Here is a 25,526-nt window from a genome sequence, read left to right as displayed (position 1 = left end):
CACTGGCCTGCTCAGTCCCTGGTTTGGCACCCAAGGCTGCTCAGCAAGCGTCACCTCTGCTGTTTGGTTCCCTGGCTTGATATCCGCTTAAGTTTCCCGATTCCTCACCGTCCCCGGTTGGTGAGAATACTACTCCGGTATTTTCTTCAGCTACTCACTGTGGTCCCTGGTAATAAGGTGGTTGGTCCCTTAGTGGCAACACCTTTCTCTTCTACCTCCGACCATGACAGGTTCTCCGGCCAGCAGAACCATCACTTTTGGTTGGACTGCAAGCCGCAATCCCAACCTCTTGCTTCTGGATAGGCCCTCAGACAGCCTAACAGCCAGATGTGCCCGGGATAGGCCCATCTCCAGCCTAGCAGTCCGGGAAATACAACACACGTCCACCCAGACAGACGTCCAGGTGGCACGGAACCACAATCACCTGACTCAACCCAAAAATATAGGTTCTCCCAGCAGTCCTAGGGGATTTAAGAAAAACCCTGCCCATTGCCTAGGATACCACATATACCCATAATCTGACCTTGCATTGCCCTGCATATATCTAATGCCACCAGGTACCCGGCCACCTAGCGGCAATAGAGAGAAGTGAAGCAATTAAAGACTTAGCCCTTGTACACACGGTCGGACATTCCGACAGAAGATGTCCGATCGGACCATGTTGTCGGATAATCCGACCGTGTGTGGGCTCCATCGGACTGTTTCCGTTGGAATATCCAACCGACAAAGTTTTCGAACAGAGCTATAAAATTTTCCAAAAACATGATCCGATCGGACTTTGTCCGATTGTTTGTAGAGAATTCCGATCGGACAAAGTGCCACGCATGCTCAGATCAAATTCCTAGACCAAAGCTATTGGCTACTAGCCTGAACGTAGTCCCGTCGTAACGAAATAACGTCATCACGTTACGAACGTTCGGATCTTCCGACAACTTTGCCCGACCGTGTGTATGCAACACCAGTTTCGGACAAAATCCGTCAGACAAAATCCGACAGATTTTGTTGTTGGAATTTCCGACCGTGTGTACAAGGGCTTAGAGTGAAATCATTTGATCCTCAACAATTAGCCAAGGTAGATACACCTGGCAGGTAAATTTAGGAGTAACCTTGCCTAAACACCAGGGTGCTACATGTGATACAATGGACCCCAATGTAGCTGTTTGATATAATAGTACAATGTGGTTGTGTGACTAACTGGAGCAGTATAGTTGTACAGTGTGGTTGTACGATGCAATGGTTTGGTTGTGCGGTATAATGATGCCATGTGGGGTGGTTGCATAGTTGTGCAGTATATTGGTATAGTTGTATGGTGTAGTGTGTGTGTATGTGTGTGTGTATGATATAATGGGTGTGGTGTTGTGTAGTTTTTGTTATAATGATGCTGGTGCATTAGTGTGATATTGTTGTATGGTATTTTGTGGTGGAGTTGTGTCCTACAATGCTGCAGTGGGGTTGTGTAGTTGTGACATAATGGTGCAGCGTGGTTGTACAGTATTGTAGAAAAAATGATCCACCTTAAAGGGGTTGTAAAGGTAATTTTTTTATTTTCTACATAGGTTCCTTTAAGCTAGTGCATTGTTGGTTCACTTATCTTTTCCTTCGATTTCCCTTCTAAATGTTTTTTTTCTTTGTTTTCTTTGTCTAAATTTCTCACTTCCTGTTTCACCCCAGTAAGCTGTTCAGTAAGCTGTTCTGGCTGACTAACCACCAGCTCGGATGATGGTGAGAAGTTTACTGAGGAGAAACAGGAAGTGAGATATTCAGACAAAGCAAAAAAACATTTAGAAGGGAAATCAAAGGAAAAGGTAAGTGAACCAACAATGCCCTAGCTTAAAGGAACCTATGTAGAAAATAAAAAATGTACCTTTACAACCCCTTTAAGGCCTTAGTCATAACCATTGGTTATGACTAAGGGCTTATAGGCTGAAACGCCTCAACTAACTTAATCAGCGTTTGTTTACTGTGGTGACTTAATCAGCGTTTGTTCACTGTGGCTATTCAATAAAATGAAGAAATGTTTAAGAGCAACAACCGGAGTGTTGATCATTTTTTGTACATTATACTACTCAGCCAGCGACTGTGGATCGAGCACCTGGGAGCTCTGCTATCTATGTGGTGTATGGGTAATAGCACTGACTTTTCTGTTTATACTTTGGTTGTACAATATGGTTGTGTGATACAATGGTGAGTGTAGTTGTGCAGTAATATGGCGCATTCATGCAGTGGGGTAGTGTAGTTGTGGGGTGGAATGGAGCAAGGTGGTTGTGTGGTACAAGGAGATGGGGTGGTTCTGTAGTTCTACAGTGGGGTTATGTGATATAATGATACAGATGGTTGTGTAGTTGCATGATAAAATGAAATAACGTAGTTGTGCGGTAGAGTGGTGCAGGGTGGTTGTATGGTAGAGTGGTGAAGTTGTGATACAATGAGGCATTGTGGTTGTACAGTGGGGTTGTGTATTGGTGTGATTGTACAGTATGGTATAGTTGCATAGCTGCGTAATTATAATGGTGCTGTGTGGGCGCCATACTCCAATCACCCCGGGATTGGGGGGAAGATCACTGGAAATGTCAGAAGAAATCTTCTCCCGGCTTCTCCTCTCCTCTTTGGTGTCCGTTAATCCTCTTCATGTCTCACAGGAGGAAAACCTCCTTTTGTGAGAAAAGAAACTCGCAGAGCGTCACTCCTGAAATATGTTCAGATTAAGGAAAATCTTCCAGAAGGTTGGGGGGATTATAGCTGAGAAAACAAACAAATCTCTCAAAGAAAAGAGGGATAAAGGGGCCAAACAGACAAATTCCTCTGGGGGTGGGTTGGAATGTTAGGAGTATGTAGAGATGTCATGGTGCAGAGTCACTCTTATCTGCGTCAGTACCACCATTCCTCCACATGTCTCCTGACACCGTCTGCTCTGTTCCTGCCAGGTCCAGGTGGCCGGGAGGTTTGTCACCGTTCTCCTGGATCCGCTCTCCTATGACCACGTCGTCTGGGAGTCCAGTGACAAGTTGGACTTTGGGAAATACGCCAAGATTTTAATGGAGCGAATGTTCAATGTCACTCTGCCAGATTATGATGCCGCAGCAGAAAAGACCACGCTAAGTCTGTAAGTACAACGAGAAAAAAGTAGATTGTGAGTTCCCGGCTTAGGTGGTGGACGGTGGGAGTTTCCAATTTCGTGTCCACCATGCTCACCGTGGCCTTATAGTTTAAATTAGCGGGTACGGAAGCGATTTCTGAGCAGGGATTCCTTTAATTTGTGTTCTAGACATCTACAGAAACAGAACTTGCTGAGCCTGACCAGGTCCATGTTCAGAAACCTGTCCACCATACTGAACGACAGCAACGCGTCGGCAACAACGTGGAGGGAAGATGGCCTCTTCAACTTTGCGTACGGTGTCATGTTAAGGTATTTTACCTTTTTAATTATATTATAAATATCATTTTCTCAAAACCACATGTCACGTACCTGGTGGTGATCGAGCTGTAGAGAGGGCTTGCCCCTCCTGTCCAATGCCCCTGGTAGAGATAACAGGGAGTGAAGGACACAGAGTGGCACGAGAGCCGAATTAGCGGGTGGCACCGGCTGGGCCTTGGCAGGAACCCGATGGCTGCAGATCACTGGATAGGCACTGAGAACAGGAACTCCGTGTTGCGGGATCGAACAGGAAGTGGTCCTAAGACTCCCTGTCCAATTGGGTCTCAGGACCCGCTTCCTGATTGGCCAGGAGGAGAAGCTGGAAGACATTAGCGAATATTAAAGTGGTTGTAAACCCTTACAACACACTTTGACCTACAGGTAAGCCTAGATTAAGGCTTACCTGTAGGTCCAAGAAATATCTCCTAAACCTACATAGTTTAGGAGATATTTGCCGAAAGACAGCCACCGCTGTCTACGGTGCACTGAGCGCGCCGCGGTCAACAGCGCTATGCCGCGAGTGGCGGCTCCCGTGCGCATGCGCGGGAGTGATATCATTGCAGCTTCGCCAAATGACAGCGGTGGACCAGCGAGACCCACCGAGAAGATGGATGTGCCGGACCACAGGGGACAGCGGTGACTTCGCTGGCTCCTGTTTCAGGTAAGTGACACATAATAGACTACTATGCGATGCGATGCGATGCATAGTAGTCCATTATGCTTTACCTTTGCAGGGAATGAAAGAGGAAGTAAACCCATCAGGGTTTACTTCCTCTTTAAGTCACACAACTGGGTGGGCTCAAGGCGCAGTGCTCTGAGCCCACCCTTTTTTGAAGCCAATTGGAGCCTCAGGCTCTAATCATGTGCTTCAAAAAATACATTAAAAAAATACCAGTGAAATCTATATGTCCGGCCCCCTGCATGTAGATTCCTAATCCATGCCAGGCGCATGGATTAGGGGGGGGGGGGGGCGGCGTAGTGTATACCAGAATAGTAGCTTGTTTAAGAATGCACTTACAATGAGGTTGAGAAAGACAAGCAGTTTGAATGAATCTCGCCAGCTGCAGTGTCACCCCCGACCGCAATAAGGACCGAAATTCCAACTATTGTAATTGATTGATTTAACTACTGAGCCCATCAGGTGAACTCCCTGGGAGCAGGGCCGCATGTTGAGGGAAACGCCAACAAAGACTATGATTTTCATGTCAATGGTAAATTTATCGCAAAGGGTGTCCCCGCTATCATCTGCCCAGGGGCTAGGCTCCTCTTGGGGCACAGAGAAACCCCAGCTTCTGGCTGACCCAATCGAAGTGTTAGTGACTCTCGCTTGCAAAGAGTGGATGAGAGGTCACCATCTATCCTATCATTTCCTAATGAGTGTCCCCACAGAAGCTCACCATGGAGGAACATGGAAGGACTCCATAGAGGCGTTGCATTCTCTAAGCAAATACTAGAATAACTTGGTACTGACAGAAGAAATATAGCAGGAATAAGTGAAGCATTAGAATGGAGCTCTGGGAGATTCCACGCCAAGTTCTTCATTCTGTAATAAGCAGAGATTGTAGGGCTATGGCAGGGACCTCTTCTTATCTTTATGTACTGTATTACCTGCACTACCTTCCTGCACTGTATCTATTACTCTGTATAGTGCCAGAGGAGATAATGATGCTATATAGTTCACTAATGATGAATATTTAAACCTGGTTACAATGTATTCCTTCTAAAAAGAGGTAACAAGTGAATATCGGGCGAACAGGCAGATTAGAATCCAGCAGACAGGATAGTGGAGCAGATGGGCGTCACCAGCAAAGTGAATGGGGGATCGTTTGGAAACCATTGCCCTAGACTGATCACTGAGCCAGAGTGAGTGACAGGTTGCTGTGTGCCTGGCTGCCCCTACACTAGTCGTGAAGAAATATAGCAGGAATAAGTGAAGCATGGAGTTCTGGGAGATTCGATGCCAAGTGGTTAATTTCTTCATTCTGTAATAAGCAGATAGCGTACTGCTGTGGCAGGGACCTCTTCTTATCTTTATGTACTGTATTACCTGCACTACCTTCCTGCACTGTATCTATTACTCTGTATAGTGCCAGAGAAGATAATGATGCTATATAGTTCACTAATGATGATCTTTAAACCTGGTTACAATGTATTCCTTCTAAAAAGAGGTAACAGAAGCAAAGTGAATATCGGGCAAACAGGCAGGTTAGAATCCAGCAGACAGGATAGTGGAGCAGATGGGCGTCACCAGCAACGTGGATGGGGGATTGTTTGGAAACCCCTGCCCTAGACTGATCACTGAGCCAGAGTGAGTGACAGGTTGCTGTGTGCCTGGCTGCCCCTACACTAATGGTGGAAAATAACCTGTGGCAATCTGCGGCCCTTTTGGGGGTGAGCGCTACACTTAATTCACTATATTTGCTGTATGTTGGGTGTGTAGCACTCTCCTAGGTAGGTGCTAGAGAGTGCATGATTTTTGTGTTTCCCTGCTTATCAGGAGGTCTGTCAGGCAAATTTAGGTGCTCTCTGCCTAACCGGGAGCAGTAATCCATTGATAAGGTCTGCTCAGTGTGCTCTTGTTGTCTGCCTGTTTCAAACTGGTCCAATAGGAAGGGGTGTATTGAACAGTGGGAGGAAACATGACAAATGGGAGCATGGGTGTAGATACAGCCCTGGCAATTGGCAGAGGAAGGTGCCTCAAGGCATGCAGGGTGACTGTATTTATACCCAGAGGGGTCTTAAGCTGGAGAACGGGGTCCGGGAGGAGGGGGGGGCTGTTGCCCCTCCTCTGTACAAGCGGCCCTCAGGTAGCCAAACCGAGGGCCGGAGCCCCAGGAACTGCAACCCAGATGTCCTGCAGAGCTGACTGAGAGGGAGACATACCTAGAAGGATCTGTTCCTGACTACTTTTAGTACAGACCTACGTCTAGGGGCCTGTTCCGTGAGGGCAATCCCTGCAAGCTGGTAAAATCAGTGGACGGGTACCAGCTAAAGGGGATGCTGGTTAGTGTCCCAAAGAATTAGAGTTCATTGAGTCTGTTGCCAGATCAAGCAAAGGACTTATATTTCCATACAAATGCTGTATGGTTCAGCAGAGGGTCTATTGAGTTCAATCAAGTGAGGCCAAGTGAGGGTTGTCCTCGCCTGTGCATAGTTAGAGTATCCTACTAATCCCTTCTCCTATCCAAGTTCTACCAATATATAGAAAAAACAAATCCCTAGACTGGTCATTGGATATCGAGTGGATGAGTGTGAAAATACCCAAGCATCTGGCTGCAGGATAATAAGAGGGAGGCCAATGGAAATCTAAACCCAGCAACCCCCTACGGGGAGGGGGGGGCAGTGCTACAGGTTATTCGCCAGCAGAGCAGATGTTGGCCCATTCACTACGTCAGTTACCAGCAGAATGGTCGTTTGAATCTCTGCCCGTCCATTTACCAGCAGAGCGGATGTTGGACCATTCGCCCCATAAAATTCCCCCAGCGGAGCAGATGTTAAATCATTCGAGTCTCGCAGCTTGTTTTCTTAGCCTATAAAATGTAGAAATTTAGATTGTCTGCAGGGCGTTCACTGGCACCCTTTCCGTCTTTCAGGGCCGGATATCTGACATTGTTTGGGTCGGAGTCAGAACAGCCGTCGGCACCAGGGAGGGATTTACAACACTCCCTCCGCGTGTACAGAGAATTCCGGAAGTTGGATCAGCTGCTAATGAAGAGCGCCCGTGGCATGCTCTCTGCAGGTAGGGGCATCACACCTCAATGCACAATTTCATGGTGAGAAAAGATTCCGTCTGCATCATCAGTTTACACCTCGATAGGGTGTGTCACTTACTGTAAGTAAATAAACCCCCAACCCATTCCTTTCCACAAGATCCTCGGAACCAATGGGGTTGATGAGAGTTCAGTGTATGAATGCAATTTATCATTTACAGAAAGTATCTGCAGGGAGTTAGATATACGATCAGAATATCGAACAAAAAATACCACTCTTGAAGCGGTCGTACGATAATCTGATCGTTAGTACACAGCTGTCGTCCGAAATTTTTCTGAATGGACATACACGAAATATTTTCTTGTACAATTTTTGTTTAATCAGTCAGTGGTGGCTGGCGTGTTTTTTTTATTTTTTTTATTTTTTTTTTTTTTTGGGGGGGGCGGCAAATGACCAACCACCCCCACCCCCCACCCCTGAGTATAGGGTTGCTACCTGTCCGGGATTCATGAATCATGTGTCCAGGGTTTCAGTCCGCCTGAAACCCGGACACATTGCTGCAGAGGTTGAAGGGGTGGGGGGTAGAGTAGGGGTCCAGGTTTTGATCATGTCAGGTGGACTGAAACCCGGACACATTATTCTGACAGGAATGTGGCTTGGAACGGGGTCTGACAGGAGGGTGAGGGGGCACTATGTGCGCCGCATTACTATTCTCTTTGGAGTGCCCAAAGGTGTTCTAGGTCTGTTACAATTCTATAGTGTATACTAAGAAAAAAAAAATTACTGTACGCCTCTTAAGTGTTTGGATTTTGGCTTGAAGAAAAAGTGGCAACCCTAGTGGGGGGTCAGCCTGTCAGTGCTCAGACCATACGCTGCACACAGCATCAAATTGGTCTGCATGGCTGTCATCCCAGAAGGAAGCCTCTTCTAAAGATGATGCACAAGAAAGCCCGCAAACAGTTTGCTGAAGACAAGCAGACTAAGGACATGGATTACTGGAACCATGTCCTGTGGTCTGATGAGACCAAGATAAACTTATTGGGTTCAGATGGCGTCAAGCGTGTGTGGGGGCAAACAGGTGAGGAGTACAAAGACAAGTCTTTATTGCCTACAGTCAAGCATGGTGGTGGGAGTGTCATGGTCTGGGGTTGCATGAGTGCTGCCGGCACTGGGGGGGCTACAGATTGAGGGAACCATGAATGCCAACATGTACTGTGACATACTGAAGCAGAGCATGATCCCCTCCCTTCAGAGACTGGACCGCAGGGCAGTATTCCAACATGATAACCACCCCAAACACACCTCTAAGATGACCACTGCCTTGCTAAAGAAGCTGAAGGTAAAGGTGATGGACTGGCCAAGCATGTCTCCAGACCTAAACCCTATTGATCATCTGTGGGACATCCTCAAACGGAAGGTGGAGGAGCGCAAGGTCTCCAACATCCACCAACTCCGTGATGTCGTCATGGAGGAGGGGAAGAGGACTTCAGTGGCAACCTGGGAAGCTCTGGTGACCTCCATGCCCAAGAGGGTTAGGGCAGTGCTGGAAAATAATGGTGGCCACACAAAATATTGACACTTTGGGCCCAACTTGGACATTTTCACTTAGGGGTGTACTCACTTTTGTTGCCAGCGGTTTAGACATTAATGGCTGTGTGTTGAGGGGACGGCAAATTTACACTGTTATACAAGCTGTACACTCACTACTTTACATTGTAGACAAGTGTCATTTCTTCAGTGTTGTCACATGAAAAGATAGAAGAAAATATTGAGGGGTACAAAAATGTGAGGGGTGTACTTACTTTTGTGAGATATTATATATGATTCCTCACAGGAGGGCCGCCCTGTAGGAGTAAATCTGCTATAGGGTGGTCCCTAGGTGGTTAAAGTGGTATTAAGGCACTTTTCAATTTAGCCTTTAATGCTGGTGAACAGCACTGAACTATCACAGGCTGACAGCACAATGTAATGAGGGAATAGGACACTAGGGGGGAGCATTGCTCCATATACGGCTTACTGATTAGCGAAAGACGCGCTAATCAGAGGGCGCTCGTCCTTGTCTGCCTTTGCCACAAAACTGATGTTTAATGACAGAATCCTTTACCAGATGGCAGCATTGCTCCACACAGTCTCCCCAATTTGCTGCCGCAACCAGGCATTGCCTTTATTATCACAGTCGGGCCATCATATCTGTGAAAAATTGCTGTTTGTTTTTGGGTGACGCCACAAATCTCCCTTTTTTATTTTAAACTTGGAACCAAAAATCCATCTGAGTATCATTGTCAAATAAAAAAAGTTATAATATCAGCTTCTAATTACCACCACAGGGAGGACATTTTTGTCAAATACCCCATTGTTCTAACGCCCCCCCCCCCCCGCTACCTTTAACGTCCCCTTTGCATCCTTCCCAGCGGAGAAGAAAGAAGCGGCTCTGCTGAAGGAAAATCTCTGGCAGCTGCTGGACGCCAACACCCTGCGGAGGAGAGCCAATCGGAGCGGCTGGCTGGAGGCTTACCAACGCCACCTGGATGACCTGCAAGTGCCCAGAGACATGCAGAGCCATGCCATGCTACTGCAACTGTGGGCAACACAGGTGAGAGGGCAAAACTTCCCATATAGAAATTCCGGGGGGATTACCCATAGCTCCCAACTGTCGCTGATTTTGTGGGACTGTCGCTGATTTGGAGCAATGTCCCTCTGTCCCTCATTCCTCATTTGTCCCTTGTTTTGGTCTGATCTGTATAGTTGTGTATAAAATGCACTTTGCATCTATCAAAAAGTGTTTCCCAGCGCTAAACCTTTCATCTGATTTCTAAATTGCTGCATTTGTAAATCCCAAAAGACAATATAAAGGAATAGTAGTGGTAAAGAAAAATCCCTTGTGGGTTTAACCAATCTTTTTTTTTTTTTTTTTTTGTGTGCAATTCACCTTTAAATGGGTGTGTCAAGGGGTGTGTCCTATGCCTGCATACTTTTGCTGATAGGTGTCCCTCATTCCCATCTCAAAAAGTTGGGAGGTATGGATTACCCCTGTACCCCTCCTGCCATGTCCGCTTCCAGCGCCACCTGGAAGACCTGCAAGTGCCAGGAGACATGCAGAGCCGTGCCATTCTACTGCAACTGTGATGTGATCATTGGGAGGGGTTCTGCCATTCTGGGGTGATTAGTTGTCAGCCAATCAGATTTCAGAAGCAACCCACCATAGCGTGGTATCAATAGAGGTTCCCGTTGGTTTTTCCCAATTCCCTTATTAGTTAATGACACTTGAGGTTCTCCCACTTGGTGGCCTCATATCTTGAGTGACCAGCAGATGCCACGCAAGCAATAACCCGTCCGCACAATGGCGGCATGATTATACATTGTAGGTGGCAGAAAATGTAGTTCGCACCCCGGCTGAGATAACAGATGGCAGGATAAGTTACCTGGGGTGGCGGGCATTCCACATTGACACCCCCTACCCCTTTGCTTTACCTTCTGCTGCAATGGTTGACTGTCCTTTGACCAGAGAAGGGTCACTTCCTTTTACCCTACACAGAATAAAGTGGAGCTGTTCATATCTTTCCTGATATTTTTCAGGGTAATGCGGGTCCGGCGGCCTTCTGGCTTTTGTTCTTCCTGCTGAAGCACCCCGAGGCGATGGCGGCCATTGAAGGTGAACTGAAGACTGTGCTACAGAAAGTGACGGGATTGGAGGAGATTGACCAGAGTGCGCTGGAGGGTGCAACAATATTCAGTGAGTTCACTATAGAGGGACCAAAGAGACCACTGAAAGACCAAAGAGGGACAATTGGGAATCAAGGGGTGATGTTTCCCAGACATTGAGTGAGAGGAACTGATGCCCCCCCCCCCCAGGTTTTGTTTGTTTTTCTCATCTGTTTCATTGGGGTGTCAGTTGTACCTATGGGGTGTGGTGCCCATAGGTACAACTGGCACCCCAATGAATGCTGGGTACACCTGGCGCCCTGTGCAATGCTGGATATACTCCAGTGTAAGTTGGTAACATAACCAATATTGCCCTTTTTTTTGCAGACAGCGTGTTGGAGGAAAGTCTCCGTCTGACTGCCGCCCCCTTTATCACCAGAGAGGTGCTGACTGAGCTACCACTAAGGCTGGAGGATGGCACGGAGTACCTGCTAAGGAAGGGAGACAGACTGTGCCTCTTCCCCTACGTCAGTCCTCAGATGGATCCAGAGATACACCCAGAGCCCCAGGTTTGTCTATCTTCCATTTTTCTGACCTGTCCTACATGAACCCCCTCTTCCCTTCATTCCCCCTCCGCACTCCATCCATCCTTCTCTTATTTTTCTATCCCCCCACCTCCCTTACATCAGTCCCATCTTTTCCTCTAATCGCCCTCTTCCCTCTACTTGTCCTTTCCCCTCTTCATCCTGTTCCCTTCTACCTTCCATCTGGCTTTCCCTTACCTCCCTTCCTTCTAATCCAGCTGCCCTTCCAGCACCCCCACCTGTCCTCCCTTTACCCGTCCATCCTTTTCTTCCCCCACCTGTCCTCCCTCTACCCATCCTTCCTCTTCTTCCTCCACCAGTCTTCCAGCACCCCCACCTGTCCATCCTCTTCTTCCTCCACCAGCCTTTCCAGCACCCCCTCCTGTCCACCTTCTTTTCCTCTACCAGTTTTTCCAGCACCCCCTCCTGTCCACCTTCTTTTCCTCTACCAGTTTTTCCAGCACCCCCTCCTGTCCACCTTCTTTTCCTCTACCAGTTTTTCCAGCACCCCCTCCTGTCCATCCTCTTCTTCCTCCACCAGTCTTTCCACCCCCCCCCCCCCCACACACACGCACACACTCATACTTCCTCTTTCCTCTTCTTCCTCCACCAGTCTTTCCACCCCCCCCCCCCCCACACACACGCACACACTCATACTTCCTCTTTCCTCTTCTTCCTCCACCAGTCTTTCTGGAATTCCCTCCTGTCCATCCTTTTCTTCTTCCACCATTCTTTCCAGCACCCCCCCCCCCCCCACCTGTCCAACCTCTTCTTCTTCCTCCACCAGTCTTTCCAGCACCCTCACCTGTCCACCCTCCTTTCCTCTACCAGTTTTCCCAGCACCCCCACCTGACTATCCTCTTCTTCCCCCACCAGTCTTTCCAGCATCCCCCCCCCCCCCACACACACACCTGTCCATCCTCTTTCCTTTTCTTCATCCACCAGTCTTTCCATTCCAGAACCCCCACCTGTCCATCCTCGTCTTTCCAGCTCCCCCCCCCCCCCCCCACACACCTGTCCAACCTCTTCTTCCTCCACCAGTCTTTACAGCACCCTCACCTGCCCACCCTCTTTTCCTCTACCAGTTTTCCCAGCACCCCCACCTGTCCATCTTCTTCTTCCTCCACCAGTCTTTCCAGCACCCCCTCCTGTCCATCCTCTTTCCTCTTCTTCCTCCACCAGTATTTCCAGCATCCCCTTTTGTCCATCCCCTTCTTCCTCCACCAGTCTTTCCACCCCCCCCCCCCCACCTGTCCAACCTCTTCTTCCTCCACCATTCTTTCCACCCCGCCCCCCCCCCCCCCACCTGTCCATCCTCTTTCCTCTTCTTCCTCTACCCCCCCCCCCCACACACCTGTCCAACCTCTTCTTCCTCCACCAGTCTTTACAGCACCCTCACCTGTCCACCCTCTTTTCCTCTACCAGTTTTCCCAGCACCCCCACCTGTCCATCCTCTTTTCCTCTACCAGTTTTCCCAGCACCCCCACCTGTCCATCCTCTTCTTCCTCTACCAGTCTTTCCAGCTCCCCCTCCTGTCTATCCTTTTCTTCCACCAGTCTTTCCAGCACCCCCCCCCCCCACACACACACCTGTCCAACTTCTTCTTCCTCCACCAGTCTTTCCAGCACCCTCACCGGTCCACCCTCTTTTCCTCTACCAGTTTTCCCAGCACCCCCACCTGTCCATCCTCTTCTTCCTCCACCAGTCTTTCCACCCCCCCCCCCCCCCCACCTGTCCATCCTCTTTCCTCTTCTTCCTCCACCAGTCTTTCCAGAACCGCCACTCGTCCATCCTCTTTTTCCACCACCATTCTAATTCCTAGAACTCGGCACAGCCCATTTATATGGTTCATGAACACCCGTATGCCTCAATAAAGAAATGTTGTGCTATTTTAAACCAACACAATTTTCCTGTGTTCTGAACAATCAGAGAGCAATGTATAGTGATCCACAAGGTGGGTGCCATTTTGGGTTGAAGCTACTTCATTTGGAGCTCCTCTAAAAACCACATAAAACGTCCAAATCGTTTCCAGTGTCTAGGTCATTCTGCAAATCCATCAGATGCGTGATTCAATACTGAGCATTATCCTACCTCATCCGTCACACTAATTGTCCCGTTTTTCACGTACGCGGTGAACGCTCCAATTTGGCTCCATCAATTATTAACACAGAATAGTTCCACCCGGAGACAATGGTAAGGGTGCAGAAAATAGACTGGATAATAGGCATGCCAGGCCTCGGGGGGGTCACACCGCCTGCTGAGTGGAGATATTTATAGATGATACACCACCCGAGGGACCCAATAAACCAGCTGAGCTTTCTTTTTTCGGCTCTCCATTCATAGACTTGGCACACCTGGCAGGGGCGCCTTCCTCTTTCACAATGCTCAGTGTGTTGACCCAATTTGTTGAGAGGAAGCATTATGCCCGCCTCCCCATTTCATTACCTTATCAATTTTATATATTTTTGTTTTCCACATAGGTTATATCTAAAACATCAGCAAGACACCTTCCATCACTCCAGCCAGGAACTGACACACGTTCTTCTGTCTTGTAGGTCTTCCGCTACAACCGTTTCCTCAATGCAGACGGGACGGAGAAGAGAGAATTCTACAAGAGGGGCCTGAGGGTGAAACATTTTACTATGCCTTGGGGGTCCGGCACCAACGTCTGCGTGGGGCGCTTTCATGCCATCACCAGCATTAAACTGTAAGACGTTACAGAAGATTTTGGTCTTCTTCTAATGTGGCGCTTTGTCCAAATGTTTCCTTTCAGATGGGGAAAAAGTGTCAATGGGGATTCCTGTGCAGAGTTGTCATTGGCCATTATCAATTGTGGGCAGGAAAAAAACAAACTGCCCTCTTGAGGCTGCACCAGTACAGGCAGAAGGGCAAATTATGCCTGGCTCACAATTGATGCGTTTTTTCATCATGCTTTGTGGTGCGCTTTTTATGCATTAATAAGCATTCCATGCATCATGCGCCTCCTTCCCCCCCCCCCCCCCCACCTTTTTTTTTTCTTTTTTCCTCTTTTTTTTGCTCCTGCAACTATACAATGTATACAATTCATTCCCATATTTTTACTTCTGATTGATTTAGACTAATTTTAATGAGATTTGATAAATCTGTCAATCAGCCAAGGTGAAAATGTTTTGCATTGATCTTCAGCATGAACGCTATCGTATTTCAATCAATCAGATTGAGGTTACATGGTGGAAACAGAGATGATTGATAACTTAACATTGTAGCTTCCAGATATACATTGAACTCCCATTTCCCTGTGTGTAGCATATAGTTTGATTAGGCTGTTGACAACATATATATATATATATATATATATATATATATATATACAGGGCCGTTTTTAAGGCAGGGCAAAAGGGGCAGCTGCCCTGGACCCTGTCATTGTTGTGGGGCCCAAAGCAGCTGCTTCATACTTCCCAACTATCCTGGTTTAAATTTGCTCGCCCCTTAGTTTTTAGGGTTTAGAGGTTTTAGTCCTGTGCTGAGTCCCAGATGACTCACCTGCAGACCCTGTGTTTACATGTAAATTACCAGCATTCATATGTAAATAGAGGCGGCCGGCGGCATTGATATGTATATCATGCCCCCGTGAGGTCATATCCACAGTAATCTCTAGCAACCAATCAACAAGCAGAAATCATGTGCTGTAACCTCTAGCAACTAACTAGTGAGCTGTAATGTGTTCTGTAACCTCTAGCAACCCAACCAGTCAGTGAGCGGTAATGATACACTGAAATCTCTGGCAACCAATCGCAATAGCTGCCTGATCTGATTCAGTAAACTGATGCAGAGTCTAACTGCTATCTATTGTATGTCTCAGAGCAGGTGGAGAGCAAAACTGCATGGGGAGGGGGCCCCCAAGAAAGGTTTTGCCCAGGGTCCAATCAAAATTAAAGACGGCCCTATGTATGTGTGTGTATAGATAGATAGATAGATAGATAGATAGATAGATAGATTATTCCTATGGGAAGAGATTGATTAGAAAAGAAAATTGATCATTTATAAATCATTTATAGAAATCGTGTATGGACAGCTTCAGCTTTGCCCTTATCAGATGGGGTTCCCCTATATTCTCTGTATTCAGAAACATAATGTTCAACACCATTCTAGGATAAAGCAAATTGTTCAATAATCATGCCAGGTGTGGTGTAAATTTTAGCTAATTTGTTGAAATATTATTAAGCTATTAGCACAGGAAGTGCTGGTCAAATGTTTTTCATTTAGAATGGAAAATACCACAATTGACTGCTAGATGGCGCTAAGCATCATAGGAAATGTTGAATGCTTGGTGCCCTCTAGTGACCAAATGTGGTATTTTTCTGTTTTTAAATAAAAAAAAAATTATTCAACCAATGTATTCAACCAGCACAAGAAATGGTGTGTGCATGCAACACATGCTCTTAGATTGGTTCAACCACCGGAAATGGTGCAGCGATTATTTATTTTTTTACATTTTTTTTTTTTATGTGTTATATAAATTTCATTTTATTTATTCTGCAAAATGTATTTATATTTTATTTCTATTTTCCCTTACCAACCATCTCCTCCCAGATTCGTCTGGCTTCTAATCCTGAATTTTGAATTTGAACTGAAGAACCCAGAGGCGGGGATTCCGGAGTTTGACCGCAGCAGATACGGGTTTGGGGTGCTCCAACCAGAAGGGGACATTCCGTTTCGATACAGGAGGCGGAGCCATCCGGTGACACACTGAGCCACCAATTCTACGGCGAGAACCCCCAATGGCCTGAATATGAGAGCTGCTATATGGATGAAACTATTTCTTACTGCGTCTGCCAGAGTACCCTCCTTATAGAGAGATGATCAATATATAGAGTGAAGGATTCTGGGAGTGGAACACTGCACTACTGCCTGTGTATTAACTGGAGAAACTGACTGTTCTGAATGTATATTTGTATATAGAAGAGAGCATGCACACAGACCAGATCTGGGGACATGGCTGTCTATGGAAGACCCCAATTTACGGGGGGGGGGGGGGGAATTGTTTGAAATATATAAATACAGTAAAACGTCAGATTGTGAGTAACGCGGTTTACGAGCGTTTCGCAATACAAGCTTTTTTTTTTATTTTTTTTTAATCTGACTCGATTCGCAAGTGTTTGTCTAACAAGCCTCTGGGGTTTGCAGTACCGCATGTGGCCAGAGGTGTGTCTCCGAGCGTCTCTGAGTGTTTCCAAGTGTCTCCAGCCCCCCCCCCACACATCTGGCCACATGCGGTACTGCATACACTAGCAGTGACACTGGACTAAATTATTTGAGTTTCGATTTATTCCTATGCGGGGAAACTCGCTTTGATATACGAGTGCTTTGGATTAGAAGTATGCTTCTGGAACGAATTATAATCCACTTTTGTATATATGTGTGTCTGTATTATATTATTTTTTTTTTTATCATCCGCTCCACTTAGTGGTAATAATGCTGTATTTTCTGGAGGTTTTTCTAGTCTGTAAAAAGTCCAACCTTCGATCTGGAGAGAAAATAGCCTAATAACATTCGTTTTTGGTAGTCTGGTTTGCATTTCTACTGACTTTAACGGGAGTGTCCAGGTTTGGAAATTCGACATTGTGATGGATTGTGAATTTTCAAAAAGCAGTGATTTGAAATTTGGTCATTTCTAGGGAGCACCACTGGAGGGAGCCCCGGAGCACCACTGGAGGGAGCCCCGGAGCACCACTGGAGGGAGCCCCGGAGCAGCATTTTCTTTCCCTTCTTGTGATGTTCTTATTGTAGGGGGTCCTGTATTCACAGCACTGTGGTCCATCCTCCGTCTAGTAGGGTTTATTATTATTATACAGGATTTATATAGCGCCAACAGTTTGCACATTTACAATGTTAGGACAGACAGTACAATACAATTGAATACGGGAGGAATCAGAGAGCCGTATACTGTGATCGATCACCCTGGTGCAAACGCTGAGTATACAGCTCCATACACACACATGTGCGTTTAGCAACGCTGCAAATCAGAGGCAAGAATTCATGGATTCCTGTTGCTGGGATTGACAGCTGTGGCTGCCGGGCCTGTACACTTCAATGACAGGCTGTCGGCAGCCAAAGTTATTCATGCCCAGGGGCGGACTGACCATTTGGCCACTTGGGCACTGCCCGGGGGCCCTGGGCCACTAGGGGGCTGCATCAGGGTTGCCAGCCTCAGTAAAACCAGGGACACTATGTAAAAATCAGTTTTTTTTTTTTACATGTATCTCTGAAATGTCCCTTACCGACATCCTTTTGGTTTGAAAATCCTGAGATTATAGCTACCCCACCTCTCCAGTACCTTCTCAGCCAATAGAAACATGTCTGTGTATACTGTGTGTACATGTATGTGTATACTGTGTGTGTGTATACTTTGTGGCCCCATAATCTCTGATTGCCTGGGGGCCCCATAATCTCCTCTTGCCCGGGGGCCCAATGAGTTGTCAGTCCACCCCTGTTCATGCCTGTGATGATAGCGGCTGGAATCAACCATTATTATCCTATGTCGCTCATGTCCCTGTCCCTCCTACTTACCCCTGGAGTATTGGGGGGGGGGGGGTTCTGGTCGGGCCTGCGGGTAGGGAACACTGACATCTCCTAATTTTATGAACAATATATAGTGGGGGGTCCCGGGCTCCTAATCTGGTCTGGGTATAGGGAATAATGGCATTCCCTGCTATTATGTGTATGAGGAGGAAGTCATGGCCTGTATGTAGGGAACACTGACACCCCCTTATTCATAGTGTTGGGGGGAATCCTAGTCTGGTATGTGTGGAGGGAACACTGACCTCTACTAACTTCTGAACAGTGTATAGTGGGGGTGTGAGGATCTCAGCCTGGTCTGTCTATAGGGAATACTGGCATCCCTTTAATTATGATCAGTGTACAGAAAAGAGGGGTCCTAGTCTGGTCTGTGGATAGGGATCACTGATACTCCCTTATGTATGATCGGTGTATTGGGGAGGGGGGGGGGGGGTGAGGTCTGGTCTGTGCTGCAAACACTGACATCTCTTGATTTATGATCAGTGTATGGGGGGTTGGGGTGAACTGAATCTGGTTTGTGTATAGAGAGCACTGACATCTCCTGATGTATGATCAGTGTACAGTGCGAAATGGCACAGATGAGTACAATGTAAACCTGAACCCCCTGCACACACACTTCCCTTCCCCCTTTAGCTATCCTTCCTATATATATATACACACACACACACATACATACATACATACATATATGTGTGTGTATATATATATATATATATATATATATATATATATATATATATATACACCGTATCTCACAAAAGTGACACCCCTCACATTTTTTGTAAATATTTTCTTCTATCTTTTCATGTGACAACACTGAAGAAATGACACTTGTCTACAATGTAAAGTAGTGAGTGTACAGCTTGTATAACAGTGTACATTTGCTGTCCCCTCAAAAAAACTCAACACACAGCCATTAATGTCTTAACCGCTGGCAACAAAAGTGAGTACACCCCTAAGTGAAAATGTCCAAATTGGGCCCAAAGTGTCAATATTTTGTGTGGCCACCATTATTTTCCAGCACTGCCCTAACCCTCTTGGGCATGGAGGTCACCAGAGCTTCACAGGTCACCACTGGAGTCCTCTTCCCCTCCTCCATGATGACATCACAGAGCTGGTGGATGTTGGAGATCTTGCGCTCCTCCACCTTCCATTTGAGGATGTCCCACAGATGATCAATAGGGTTTAGGTCTGGAGACATGCTTGGCCAGTCCATCACCTTTACCCTCAGCTTCTTTAGCAAGGCAGTGGTCATCTTGGAGGTGTGTTTGGGGTCGTTATGTTGGAATACTGCCCTGCGGCCCAGTCTCCGAGAGGAAGGGATCATGCTCTGCTTCAGTATGTCACAGTACATGTTGGCATTCATGGTTCCCTCAATGCCGGCAGCACTTATACAGCCCCAGACCATGACACTCCCACCACCATGCTTGACTGTAGACAAGACACACTTGTCTTTGTACTTCTCACCTGGTTGCCCCCACACACGCTTGTCACCATCTGAACCAAATACTTTTATCTTGGTCTCATCAGACCACAGGACATGGTTCCTGTAATCCATGTCCTTAGTCTGCTTGTCTTCAGAAAACTGTTTGCCGGCTTTCTTGTGCATCATCTTTAGACGAGGCTTCCTTCAGGGATGACAGCCATGCAGACCAATTTGATGCAGTGTGCGGCGTATGGTCTGTGCACTGACAGGCTGACCCCCCCACCCCTACAACCTCTGCAGCAATGCTGGCAGCACTCATACGTCTATTTCCCAAAGACAACCTCTGGATATGATGCTGAGCACGTGACCTCAACTTCTTTGGTCGACCACATTGGCCTGCTCTGAGTGGAACCTGTCCTGTTATACCGCTGTATGGTCTTGGCCACCGTGCTGCAGCTCAGTTTCAGGTCTTGGCAATCTTCTTATAGCCTAGGGCAGGGATATGCAATTAGTGGACCTCCAGCTGTTGCAGAACTACAAGTCCCATGAGGCATAGCAAGACACTGACAGCCACAAGCATGACACCCAGAGGTGTGATGGGTCCGCTAATTGCATATCCCGGGCCTAGGCCATCTTTATGTAGAGCAACAATTCTTTTGTTTTTTCAGATCCTCTTTGCCATGAGGTGCCATGTTGAACCTCCAGTGACCAGTATGAGAGAGTGAGAGCGATAACACCAAATTTAACACACCTGCTCCCCATTCACACCTGAGCCCTTGTAACACTAACGAGTCACATGACACCAGGGAGGAAAATGGCTAATTGGGCCCAATTTGGACATTTTCACTTAGGGGTATACTTACTTTTGTTGCCAGTAAATATATTGAAACAGAAAAGATATAATAAAATATTTACAAAAAAATGTGAGGGGTGTATTCACTTTTGTCAGATACTGTATATCTTATATTTTTGTGTCTTTGTGTTTGTGTTTTTGTTTTTTTTGTAATGTCGTGACAAATAAAAATGTAATAAACACTTTTTATTAAATGTCTTAAGTTCCTTGCACTTCAAATGTGACATACAAAGCTCAAAATGTTCCTAGTAAAAAAACTTTTTTTTTTTTTGGTGGTGTGAAACAGGTGTGGGGGTTTTTGGTTTATTTTTTATTTTTTATTTATTTATTTGCATTTTTCTATTGAGCCAATAGGTGGAGCCCCCTGGCAGCTTTTCACATTTTCCTCTGCTCCCTTCAGGCTATTCTTGTGTGGTGTGTGGGTTTTCTTTTTTTTTTTAAACACACAAACAACCCACACGCCACACAAGAAACGGTTGAAGGTGGCAGAGGAAAATATGAAAAGCTGCCAGGGGAATCCACCTATTAGCTCAAAATAAAAATGGAAAAATAAAATAAAACATGGATGCTGGGAGACCCTCATAATGGGCACAGCAGGTGTACAGACCCCGTAACTTAGCACAGGGATGGTGGGAACCCCTCATAATGGGCACAGCAGGTGTACAAACCCGGGAGCTCAACACATAGTCCGAATTGTCACAATGCAACCAATAGTAGCTATACAGTATAAAGGTAGTAAAGATGAAAATGCAATGTTTCAACATGTTTCGCTGGCTGGGCTTCTTCAGGGGCTCAAGAGGAACTTCTTCAGGGGCTGATGAAGAGGAACTCAACATGTGTGAAATTACAAATACATAAATAGAAAATCACAATGTAACCGCATCAGATGCACAGGGATGGTTCAAACCCCTCATAATGGTCACAGGAGGTTTGTAGACCCGGAAACTCAGCACAGGGATGGTGGAAACCCCTCATATTGAGCACATCAGGTGTACAGTCCCGGGAACTCAACACAAAGATTGTGGGAACCCCTGATAATGGGCACAGTAGGTGTACAGACCCGGGAACTCAGCACAGGGATGGTGGGAACCCCTGATAATGGGCACAGCAGGTGTACAGACCTGGGATCTCAACACATAGTCCGAATTGTCACAATGCAACCAATAGTAGATATACAGTATAAAAGGTAGTAAAGATGAAAATGCAATGTTTCAACATGTTTCGCTGGCTGAGCTTCTTCAGGGATTCCAGAGGTACAGCTGATGAAAAGAAACACAACATGTGTGAAATTACAAATACATAAATAGAAAATCACAATGTAACATATATAACAATTGTAGTTATGTGCACTAGGGATGCACACGGATGGTGGGAACCCCTCATAATGGGCACAGCAGGTGTACAGACCCGGGAACTCAGCAGAGGGATGGTGAGAACCCCTCATAATGGGCACAGCAGGTGTACAGACCTGGAAACTCAGCACAGGAATGGTGGGAACCCCTCATAATGGGCATAGTAGGTGTACAGACCCGGGAACTCAGCAGAGGGATGGTGGAAACCCCTCATAATGGGCACAGCAGGTGTACAGACCCGGAAACTCAGCACAGGGATGGTGGGAACCCTTCATAATGGGCACAGCAGGTGTACAGACCCAGGAACTCCGCACTGGAATGGTGGGAACCCCTCATAATGGGCATATAATGGGCATCCCTGAGTGGAAATGATCGGGGGATAACATGGGCAGATCTCTCCGATTTCTGTCTGGATTTTCTAGAAATAATCTGCACATGTTACCAGGGAACGGCTCGGGACATTAAATGCGGATTGCAGTCCAATTTTCGTTCCTGATGTCCTCGGCGGCACTTTGATGGATGGCGGAGACGTACGATCAGTGCAGGAAGAGGCCGGCGCGGAATCCCATTTCCACTACAAACGCGGCGCTGATCGCTAATGAGGCAGATGCTGAATTAATAATAGGCGGATTAGAAAAAGACGGAATGACATTAAAGGGAATGCGAGGAATATGGAGAGCGGCTGGTGAGGATTACAGATGTAAATCACTCGGGGACGCCTGTCCAACTAACGAGGAGCATACCGCACGCAGCGCACACATCGCACCGCACACTCTGGACATGACGCTTCTGTCCCAGTGCATTGTGGGTCCCCATCCCATGCCGCCCTCCTTCCCATAGCAAATTTCTGCATATAGTTGGAAAACAAGGGGGTGGGAATAAAAACCCCTCTATGCCCACATACAAGATATCATAGGCAAATAAACATGCGGTGATTGCACCAAGCAGATCCCTGCCATGGTCTTTTTTTTCCCAGGGCACAGGTGCAGGAACTTCCCCCCTTCTAAGACCCGCCCCCTACACTCCTCTGAGCCAATCCCTTGGTTCCACCACCCCCAGTACTGCCCCAAAGATCATTTTGTGGTGCTAAATAATATGTATGGAATTTGTTCTTGTCTAATAACAAAAAAAGGCAGTAAAATAGATCCCCTGGAGCCAGCAACAATAGATCCCCAGTAAAATTAAACCCCACTCCAGCAACAATAGATCCTCCACACAACAAAAGACCCCCCCAGCAACATTAGGTCTGCTCGGCAACAGTAGACTCCCCCAGCAAACATAGGTCCCCTCGGCAACAGTAGACCCCACCCAGCAACAATAGATCCCTCACACAACAATAGACTCCCCCAGCAAACATAGTTCCCCTTTGGCAACAGTAGAACCCCCCCAGCAACAATAGATCCCTCACACAACAACAGACTCCCCTAGCAAATATAGGTCCCCTAGGCAACAGTAGATCCCACCCCAGCAACAATAGATCCCTCACACAATAGACTCCCCCAGCAAACATAGGTCCCCTGGGCAACAGCAGACCCCACCCAGCAACAATAGATCCCTCACATAAGAATAGACTCCCCCAGCAAATATCGGTTCACTGGGCAACAGTAGACCCCACCCCAACAACACTAGATCCTTCACACAACAATAGACTCCCCCAGCAAATATCAGTTCACTGGGCAACAGTAGACCCCACCTCAGCAACAATAGATCCCTCACACAACAATAGACTCCCCCAGCAAATATAGGTCCTCTCGGCAACAGTAGACCCCACCCCAGCAACAATAGATCCCTCACACAACAATAGACTCCCCCAGCAAACATAGGTCCCCTGGGCAACAGTAGACCCCACCCCAGCAACAATAGATCCCTCACACAACAATAGACTCCCCAGCAAATATAGGTCCTCTTGGCAACAGAAGACCCCAGCAACAATAGATCCTCACACAACAATAGATTCCCCAGCAAATATAGGTCCTCTCAGCAACAGTAGATCCCCTCACATAACAATAGACCCCCCTCAGCAAATATCAGTCCCCTGGGCAACAGTAGACCCCAGCCCAGCAACAATAGATCCCTCACACAACAATAGACTTCTAAGCAAATATAGGTCCTCTCGGCAACAGAAGACCCCACCCCAGCAACAATAGACTCCCCCAGCAAATATAGGTTCCCTGGGCAAAAGTAGATCTCACCCCAGCAACAATAGATCCATCACACAACAATAGACTCCCCAGCAAATATAGGTCCTCTCGGCAACAAAATACCCCACCCCCAGCAACAATAGATCCCTCACACAATAATAGACTCCCTAGCATATATAGGTCCTCTTGGCAACAGTAGACCCCACCCCAGCAACAATAGATCCCTCACACAACAATAGACTCCCCCAGCAAATATAGGTCCCATCGGCAACAGTAGATCCCACCCAGCAACAATAGATCCCTCTCACACAACAATAGAATCCCCCAGCAACAATGGACCCCACCTCAGCAACAATAGGTCCCCCAAGCAACAATAGTTTGCCAACACAGCACTAACCGCTGCCCACACCGTAATAATGGACTACCCCCAGCAACAAAAGATCTACCTCAGCAACATTAGACCACCCCCCCAACAGCAACAACAGATCTCTCCAGCAGCCAGCACCAATAGATCCCCCAGTAGAATGAAACCACACTCCAGCAACAATAGATCCTTCATACAACAATAGACTCCCTCCATCAACAATAGATCCCCCAGTAAATATAAACCCCACTCCAGCCACAATATTTCCTTCATACAACAGACTCCCCCCAGCAACATTAGGTTCGCTGGGCAACAGTAGACCCTACCCCAGCAACAATAGACCCCCACACAGTAACAATAGAATATCCCCAGCAACAAAAGATCTACTTCAGCAACATCAGAATCCCCCAACAGCAACAACAGATCTCCCCAGCAGCCAGTACCAATAGATCCCCCAGTAGAATGAAACCACACTCCAGCAACAATAGATCCTTCATACAACAATAGACTCTCCCCCATCAACAATAGATCCCCCAGTAAATATAAACCCCACTCCAGCAACAATAGATCCTTCATACAACAACAGACTCCCCCAGCAACAATGAACCCCACCCCAGCAACAATAGTTCGCCCACACAACACTAACCCTCCACACAAAGTAACAATCGACCACCCCCAGCAACATTAGGTTTGCTCTGCAAAAGTAGACCCCACCACAGCAACAATAGATCCCTCACACAACAATAGTCTCCCCCAGCAACAATGGACTTCACCCTAGCAACAATAGTTCGCCACACAACACTAACCCCCCCCCCCCCCCCCCCACACACACACACACACAGTAACAGCCAGCAACAAAAGATCCACCTCAGCAACATTAGACCGCCCCCCCCCCCCCCGCGCAAAGCAACAACAGATCTCCCCAGCAGCCAGAATCAATAGACCCTCAAGTATGCAGCAGCAATAGATCTCTCCCTCAGTAGATTCCTACCAGCAATAGACCCTCACACAAAAACAGATCCCCACCAGTGACACTAGAACCCTAATCAGTCAGCATCAATAGACCCTCCAGCACACCCCACACCCCTTGCTATTACATACATGCAGTGCTGGAGGTGGTGGAACTACGCTCCCCCACATTCCCGCTGGATAAAAAGCCCTGAACATCACACATCAAACCTTCACTAACACATCTGGATCTGCGGCGTGTATACTGACCATACACAATGGGAGCAAAGTCTGCGAGATCTATGAAAGTCAGATGTGATCAAGGCCAGGACTCCAGACCACCGGCCCTATGTCATTGCCAGGGGATGGGGCTGACTGGGATTCTGGTTCTCAGCACCCCCTGGTAGTTCTCCAACACCTGGCACAATGGATTAGGCATGTCCTGCTTGTTCCTATGGATAGCATGCTGCTTAGGGTTGGGGGGTAGGCCAGACAAAGTCTTCGGGGACAGAGTCAGAAACCGTGTGCAGGA

General features: G+C 47.1%; 1 protein-coding gene across 1 annotated transcript in view; it reads left to right on the top strand.

The window, feature by feature from the left end:
* Window positions 1–16,747, top strand: part of PTGIS (prostaglandin I2 synthase) — a 30,465-nt gene extending 13,718 nt beyond the window's left edge. The window contains exons 3-10 of the mRNA XM_077458806.1: window positions 2,925–3,103; window positions 3,266–3,406; window positions 7,009–7,154; window positions 9,538–9,719; window positions 10,703–10,859; window positions 11,156–11,337; window positions 13,908–14,059; window positions 15,925–16,747. Of these exons, the coding sequence (XP_077314932.1) occupies window positions 2,925–3,103; window positions 3,266–3,406; window positions 7,009–7,154; window positions 9,538–9,719; window positions 10,703–10,859; window positions 11,156–11,337; window positions 13,908–14,059; window positions 15,925–16,084 (1,299 nt within the window). The 3' untranslated portion in view covers window positions 16,085–16,747. The remainder of the gene's footprint in view (window positions 1–2,924; window positions 3,104–3,265; window positions 3,407–7,008; window positions 7,155–9,537; window positions 9,720–10,702; window positions 10,860–11,155; window positions 11,338–13,907; window positions 14,060–15,924) is intronic.
* Window positions 16,748–25,526: the final 8,779 nt, after the last annotated feature.

This window comes from Lithobates pipiens, unplaced genomic scaffold (assembly GCF_037356315.1).
Source record: "Lithobates pipiens isolate NorthernLeopardFrog02 unplaced genomic scaffold, aLitPip1_a1.2 Scaffold_28, whole genome shotgun sequence".
Taxonomy (NCBI): Eukaryota; Metazoa; Chordata; class Amphibia; order Anura; family Ranidae; genus Lithobates; species Lithobates pipiens.
The sequence above is the reverse complement of the archived record's forward strand: the minus strand, read 5'-3'. Positions and strand labels throughout refer to the sequence as shown.